General features: G+C 34.8%; 1 protein-coding gene across 1 annotated transcript in view; it reads left to right on the top strand.

Moving 5' to 3' along the window:
• The first annotated feature begins 3,777 nt into the window (after window positions 1-3,777).
• Window positions 3,778-8,175, top strand: part of LOC108149950 (sarcoplasmic calcium-binding protein, beta chain) — a 216,450-nt gene continuing 212,052 nt past the window's right edge. Inside the window, exons 1-2 of the mRNA XM_041709974.1 lie at window positions 3,778-3,835; window positions 3,941-4,037. Coding sequence (XP_041565908.1) covers window positions 3,986-4,037 — 52 coding nt within the window. The 5' untranslated portion in view covers window positions 3,778-3,835; window positions 3,941-3,985. The remainder of the gene's footprint in view (window positions 3,836-3,940; window positions 4,038-8,175) is intronic.

Raw genomic sequence — 8,175 nt, 5'->3', positions numbered from 1 at the left:
ATTCGGACTCCAGGCGGTGGAACAGTACTCCAGAATCGTAACTTTTTATAAAACCAAGCACATTCCTAGCTTTATTGATCATGGACGAATATGATCGAAATACTTTAGTTTTGGCTCAAGAAGGACGTCAAGGACGTTCACAAGAGCAATTCAATCCAAAAAGCAGACACTTAGAGTATAAGTAACGTATTTTGGATTGACATGACACATGGCAGGAAATATTTCTATACTGCAGACATAATTTACCATCATCTGCGGACATAAGTGCGCGAGAAGTAGCTGACCGAGATGAATCCCTTGTGGGACGCCGGAGGTAATACGCAGAAGATTTGACGTTGAATTTTTAAAAGTGGACCCTTTGAGTCCTGCCACTCATCCATCTAAGTAGATCAACTGGAAACCCTAACAGGTCGTGCTTCCGAACCGAAAGTATGTATTTACAGAGTCAACTGCTTAGATTATGTCAGTGTAAATGACGTCTGTTTGAAAATTACTTTTGAAGCTCTTTGTCACAAATGAAGTGAACTCCAACAGGCTAATGGTGGTTGATTTCCGTTTCATAGATCCGTATTGACACGGAGAAATAACTGATTTACAAAGTTGCTGCAAATGTGGAGAAATTTTCAAAAAACTTTTGAATAGCCGACAACTTAGATATACCTCTGTAATTTATGGCATCCAGTTTACTACCTTTCTTGTAAAGAGGAAGTAAAGTTAGAGGTTTTAATGGATAAGGTGAATAATTAAATAAGTGGTTTGCACAGAACTTCCACGCAACACATATGGACGCAGCCAGGAATTCCATTGGCTTTGCATCCTTTGTCTTATAAATAATATATTTATCGAAAGGAACAAAAAACTCTGTCGCTGTTCGGCCCCTGCTCGCCGGTAATTGCTGCAATAGAGACCAAACGAAAAACTGTAAGTTTGCGTAGAGACATGGCTAAATCAACTCTACCAATGATTCTGCTTAGTTACATATATACCTAAGAGGGTCGAAAATTTCTCCCTCACTGCGTTGCAAATTTTGGGCTGAAACTATAATATGCTCTGTAAAGGGTATAAAAACAGTTGAGTTTTAGGCAAAGCCACCTGCTGGATTGCATTGTCAACACTAAAAGCCAAGCGATTTGTGGTCGTAAGAATTACATAATTACCTAAAAGGGTTGAAAATTTTTCCTTCACTGCGTTGCAAACTATTAACTGAAACTGTAATACGCTCTGTGAAGGGTATAAAATCAAGAAGGAACGCTATAGTCTTCTATCAAGTACCCATTCGTCAGCTTATCGATTTAAAAAAAAAATGTGCACCTAAAAAACAATTGCGTTTTAGGAGAAGCCGGCGTTGGTCGACTATGGTCCTTCTTTCTACCTGTTACACGATGAGGCCTATTTTTTTTTAACGAGTTTTGGGTATAAAAAGACTTAAATGGAAATAAAACATTTGAAAATGTAAATGATTTGCTGATGCATACTTATAAGAAATTTTTTTCTTAAGCCAAATATCAAGAAAATAAATCATCATTCCTAGTACTGTTCCCGCTCAAGCTCGGAATGGTTCCGGAATAGTACACATTCGTGGCTATAATATCTCTCATCCTGATTATATTGGGGAATCTCTTGTGTCTATTAAAACTAAGACGTTAGGAATATTGTGGTTGAAAATGACATGGGTCTTTGAGCGACGGAACACATCTAGTGATTTAAGGTAAGATCCTGTTGCCGGGTCTTGGTCTTATAGGTCAAATCCCAATTCCATTTGGAAATGAAAATTACAAAAACCTGGCAAATCAACAGCAAAACGTATATTTGTGGATAAACGAATTATTTGTGGATATCTACTTCATGCGTTTTAAGTTGGCGCAATGCCCGAGAAAAAGCATTTGGATCGAAAAATCATATTTTTACATGAACCTCATTTCCACCTTAATGGTTACGTCACAAGGCAGAAAACTGGAGGTCTACGAAAGCCCGCACGTCGTCCTTGAGAGGCCAAAACATCCGGTATATGGACAGGCGGTATTTTTTTCGAAAATGAATTAGGAGCCGTCTTAACCGTGAATAGTGATCGCTATCGCGGTCTTGTGAAGAAGACCTCGACGGCATATGGTTTTAGCAGTGTGACGCGTCACACAGCTAGCGTTACAGTTGAACTTGTGCGCGGTGCGTTTAGAAGCCGAATAATTAACCCTAGAGGTGTTGTTAACTGGCCGCCTCGCAAATGCGGTTTGACCTTGTTGGTCTTTTTTTTGGGGTGACGTCAAAGATAAGTGCAATGCCAACCATCCAGGGTAGATTGAAGACCTAAAGCACGATATTGAAGCCGTTAAGTAGAATACTATATTATCAAAACTGTGCTGAAAAAATTTTGTCATTTGGATGGCCTTCTGCAAGACCTCCCGGGACAGCCATAAGAATGAAGTGGTCTTCCACAAATAAGCCGCATAACAATATTTAAAAAATATCCACCCGTTTTTTTTATAGATATATTAAAATGCTACTTTTTTGACGGATACCCAATTATTACACAGGTTTACATGTTTGAATCGACAAATTCGTCTTGATTTGATTTTCCGGTGCAGTTGGACTTCCTGATTCAGAAAATATATGTATCCATATTTTAATGAAATGTCAATCTAAAAGAGTATAGAAGAACGTTCTATTTGTAGTAAAAAAGTTATCAATGACCGAAATCGGTTAGGCAGAACTGGAGATGAAAAATACAAAACTCTAGAAAACAGGGGAAAAACGTTAATTATACTTTTCAAAGTCATTTTCTGAGTCAGGGAGCTTAGCTGCTCTGGAAAATCAAGTTTTGATCTCTGGAGGATTTCGTCTATTATAATTTGTAATACAGTGTTATCCGTGCATTATACATATATTATAAAGAAATTTCTTCTATGTTAAGGTTTGACATTTTGATGCATGATAGTGTACCAAATGATTGTTGAGAAAATGACGAAAATAACAAATGTTACTTGGTTTTTTAGTTGTGTTTTTATAATAGGTTATGCATGTACTATAAATATATATTTTGTTTAAATTTATAAATACAGTACAGGGCTGTCATTTATCAATCATGAAAAATTGTTGTCTTCACTTTATTATTGTTACAAAACAAAAGTTGCACTTGTTTTTATTTATTTTAAAGTTTTTAAGCTTTATGTATATATACTTATGTATTTGCATTTGTGAATATGTGTATATAAATAAAAGCATAAGCTAAAATTAGTTTTTATCTAGGAAAAAATATCTAACTAAAGCAAGCCAATGTTTATATACCCTTGCAGTAATGGCAATACATTTTTTTTTTTGCAGATATCGCGATTTCCTTAAACCGTGGTCATAAAGCAACCATATATTCGAACACAATGAATTTTCTCTAGAATGGTCATATTTATACCCAGGTCGATACCATGGCAGCTAGTGATCCAAACATAATAAAATTTAACATAATAAAAGTTGAAGATATACTCAGATTTTTATATCTATGGGTTAAAAACTTGTGAAAGTAATAACTAGAATATCTCGTAAACTAAGATACAAGTTTGAGTAAAAACGGACATGGCTTATCGACCCACCTGATGATGCTAATCAAAATAATAGTCCGATCCTACGAAAATGCATAGTTCATTTCCTTGCAAGTTTCTAACCAAAATTACATAGCCTGCTGCAAGGGTATTGATATATACTTAAAATGCATTTCCTTAACAATGCACGTATGTATTTATATATAATGTTTAGATACATGCAATATAAATAATGTTGCCAAAGTGTACGACTTTTGGCAAAAGGTGCAGAAAATTTAGTTAGTCTGAAGTTAGCTTTTCCGAAGGTAAGGAGCTAATATTTACTATTCAACAACTTTCAAACAAAAATTTCTGTTTAAACATAAACATATATATAAAAATAGGTTAACTTATAAATAAATTATTTCTAGTTTCAACATTTTTATGTGGATAAGTTCAAATCATATAACGTCATAATGGCTTATACCTGGGATAACCGTGTCGATTTTGTTGTTCGGTATATGTATGGTAAGTATTCTTATTCCAACAAAGTTCAACCAGCTAAAAATGCTCATATTGTTTAATATTATACAATTATTATATAAGTGACATTGTTTCACAAACCCAAAGAATTTTGACAAACAAAATTTTTACATTTTACAGTCATTTTTACATTTTTTACAGACTGTTGTCCGAAAGTAAGCAAACACGTGAAATAAAAAACGTGTTGGACCCAATTTTTTATTACAAGATATTACAATTTTAGTTTAATAAAATACTAATTATTATGGACAAACTCATGGTTTTATCTGTCAAGTAAAAATATTCTGGATTTTGTAGTCGTTAGATTTTTATTAAAAACAAGAATGGAAGAAATGTTCGTAAGGCAGATGTCTTTATAATCTTACAGCTGTTACAGCAATTAAATATACTATTACATCTCTTGACGTCTTAATAATAAAGTAACAGTCGCACCTTCAACTCCAAAAAGTTCTGATATCAGATTGTGTAAAGACTACTATTTATTTTACCAACACAATATTAAATTTATGTTTATTTAATTAGTTTTTGATTTAAAATGGGGCTTTGAAATTACTTAGTGCTTTGAGCTAATTACGAAACTAATTAGATAAAAAGCCCAAATTGTTTAAAATAAATGTGGTAGATTAATATAAGTTTTATTGTTAGGTAAAAAAATGATTTTTGGAAATTATTTTTTAAAATTTTAAATATGTGTGTTAAATTTTTGAACTCTTTCTCAAATTATTTTGACATTTTGGGTTTGTAAACTATATTAATAATTTCCCTTGTGAACTAACTCTCATTAAATAAACTTTTCCTACCAAATTGGGTACGTACAGCTGTCGGTACGTTTAAATGAATGTTAGTAGTTTTCACCTTTAAAAAATAAAATTTTTCCTAAAATTGGTTTGTTAGTTGTTATTGGTTTTAATATATACAGGAGCCATTAAATTAAATACTTTTTAATAAAATTAAAACAGTACCGTGACCAGGAGTCGTCCGATAGAGCTTGTATATTGAAAAATCGAAGAATACTCGAAAAATTTATTTTTGTCTATAGTACCCTCTATAATACCCTTTCCATTTCCACTTACAAACGTTCCAATAGGAATTTTTTAAACTCAATTTGGCCTTGCATAGATTTCTGCTTATTCAAATTAGCATTTAATGCTAATTAAACTGGTTTGAAAATTTAAATCTTCGAAATAATCCAGAGATCAAGATTGATTTTTCGGTGCGGATGGACTCCCTGATTCAAAAAATTACACTCCAATTTTTGTTTATGGCACCTTTTTTTTTAAAGTGTAAGTAACGTTGATCACCTGTTTTCAACCCAATTTTATTTTTTTTATCTCCAGTTCTGTGTATCCGATTTTAGTCATCAATAGCTTGTTTCACTAGAAATATATCATTCTTCAACTTTCCCATAATTTAAAAAATGGTTAAAAGATAAACTCAAACATTTTTTCGATGATATGATTGAGACAAACAAACAGACAAACAGTAAGTCAAACATAAAAGAACGCTTTTGTCGAGTTCCCCGACTATTAGATACTCAGCTAACAAATTTCAAACTAAATATTCTCCACAAAACAAACCGAGTTTTGGTGGCACCATCTGTCGAGCTGCATAGCCAACACTAGAAGTTATTTCGTTCTGTCTCTCTACATCTGCAATCGCCGGCAGAGCAACGGCTCATCAGCGGTCTAGCAGCGGCAGAGCGGCGGCTGAGAACTTATTAACTTCTAAATTACTATCTCAATTTTGAAAGACTTTTCATTTATGGGCGTTATTGTGAGCGTGGCTCCATTTTAAATAACTTGGGCTGCGTAAGAGTTATTAAAATCTACATTTCAAATCCCAACTCTATAGCTTTTATAGACATAACTAAATCGACTCGGCTATTGATCCTAATCAAGAAAACTTCATAGGGTCGGATACGCATCCTTCTACCTGTTACATACTTTTCGACGATTACAATATACCCCTTTTACTCCACGAGTAACGGGTATAAAAAGCTGTTTAATTAATGGTACTTGAATATGGTAAATTAGCCTTTTCTGAGCATAGTTTCCCACTACAGCTATGGTCCATCAGCTTTAGTATGTGCGCTATTTTTAATTTAAGAAAATCACGTTTTCTTTTTTTTAGTTTAATAATGTCTTTAAGAATGGTCAACCAATTTTAGTACACTTTTTGCGAATAAAACATTGTATGGTTCTTCTGCAAGGCCTTTTTAGTTAGCTTCCCTAACTTAAGCAGAAGCGAATACGTAAGCATTTTCATTTTCTCAATCACAGTAAAATTAACAAATTTCAATTTGTGAACAGCGTAAAATATTATTAAAATTAAAATAAAATTATTAACTCCATGATTTGTTTTTTACATAAAATGACGTTGTGTTTCTATCACTTGAGAGTTTGGTCATGTTTCTCTGAGCTGTTTCAGATTTTTAAACAATTATTTTTCATACTTTTCTTACATACATTTCACAATTCACAAACTGTGCCAAACCTGTCACCTTTTTATGTATATTATTTAACTTCTTTTTAAACCAGAATACAACCATGCCACAAAAGTCAGATTTTTTACTCCACCGGCTTCAACAGCTCCCATATTAGAAACAAAATAATCGCACTTTCTCCTAAGCAAATTGACCTTTTTATTGCCATGCAAAACCATATAAAAATACCATTTTGAATGTAATACAAAAAAAAGTGCTTAGAAGATTATTAAATACAATTGTGAGTAATATAGTAATACATAAGTTGGTAATTTAAAATCACATTTTTTGTGGGGAAAAGCGAAATTTTTTTTTTTTTAAATTTACTTTGTTTTTATACCCGGGACTTGTAGAGTAAAAGGGTATATTTTAATCGTTGAAAAGTATGTAACAGGTGGAAGGAAACGTTTCCGAGAATATAAAGTATCTGTATTGCAGAGTGGATATAGCCGTGTTATGAACGTCCAGATCTCGGAAACTATTTAAGCTTGAGATTTGGGATTTGGCATGCAGATTCCAGTATTTTCAAGTTTAAATAAAAACGGAACCATGCTCAAACGAAACACAAATCGCGAAACACGTCTGTCACGTCACTCTGATTATTGTTAGACCGTAAGTGTTGGACTTAGTGTGTATGTTTTGGTCATATCTATCGGTAGACACAAAAAATCAAGAAATTATTTTAGAAGTTATTAAGTCCTATACCGCCGCTCTGCCACCGCTCTGTCGCCATTCTGCCGTCCCTCTGCCGCTGCTCAGACACTCCTGACAACCTGCGAAATAAGCCCCCAACTGGTCTAGTGTCTCCTAGAGGAATCCAATGGGCTATAAACTCCTTTGCGGGGTTTAAAGCACCTGGACTAGTCGGAATATTTCCAGCAATGCTACAAATGACCAAGGAAGATATCCCCCCATGGCTTTACACAATCTGCTCAGCATGCCTCAGGAACGATGTAAGGAGACTAATGACAACCAAACCACACGCATACACTAGTGGAAATCGGCACTACACTTGCTAGTTGCTACTATCGAGAAGTCACTCTACAAGAAAGAATATGTCCTAGGAGTGTTTGTGGACATATCCGGCGCACTCAATATGGTGGCTGATAACCTTAACAAGAGATTCGAAAGGAGAGCCCCGAAAAAAACAGCCTTTGTAGACGACATAGGCATAATTTTGACGGAAGTTTGCCCTACGACCCTCACCTCCGTAATGTAATCAACTCTTAGGGAGATATGTGAGTGGGCAGAAGAGGTTGGACTCAGTATCAACGCAGACAAGACGGACCTCATTCTCTTCACCAAGAGTTACAAGGTGCCGAAATTGATCTCCCCAAAAATCGAAGGAACCAGTCTGACCCCAAAAACACAGGTCAAATACCTAGGCTTAGTAATAGGCAGCAAGCTGACATGGAGATCCAATGTAGAGGAAAGTGTGAAAAAGTTCACCGCAGCGCTATACGCATCCAAGATGATGCTCCGAAGCACATGGGGTTTGTCCCCTGCTCTAATGCACTAGATCTACATCTCGGTAGTGCGTCCTCCTTTGATGTTTGGAGTACAAGTGGACATACAACAAGCTTATTGAGAATACTTAGCGACAAGCTATGCTCTGCATCACGGGGGCGCTGAGGTCAACCC

This window comes from Drosophila elegans, unplaced genomic scaffold, assembly GCF_018152505.1.
Source record: "Drosophila elegans isolate 14027-0461.03 unplaced genomic scaffold, ASM1815250v1 contig_524, whole genome shotgun sequence".
Classification (NCBI taxonomy): domain Eukaryota; kingdom Metazoa; phylum Arthropoda; class Insecta; order Diptera; family Drosophilidae; genus Drosophila; species Drosophila elegans.
The sequence above is the reverse complement of the archived record's forward strand: the minus strand, read 5'-3'. Positions and strand labels throughout refer to the sequence as shown.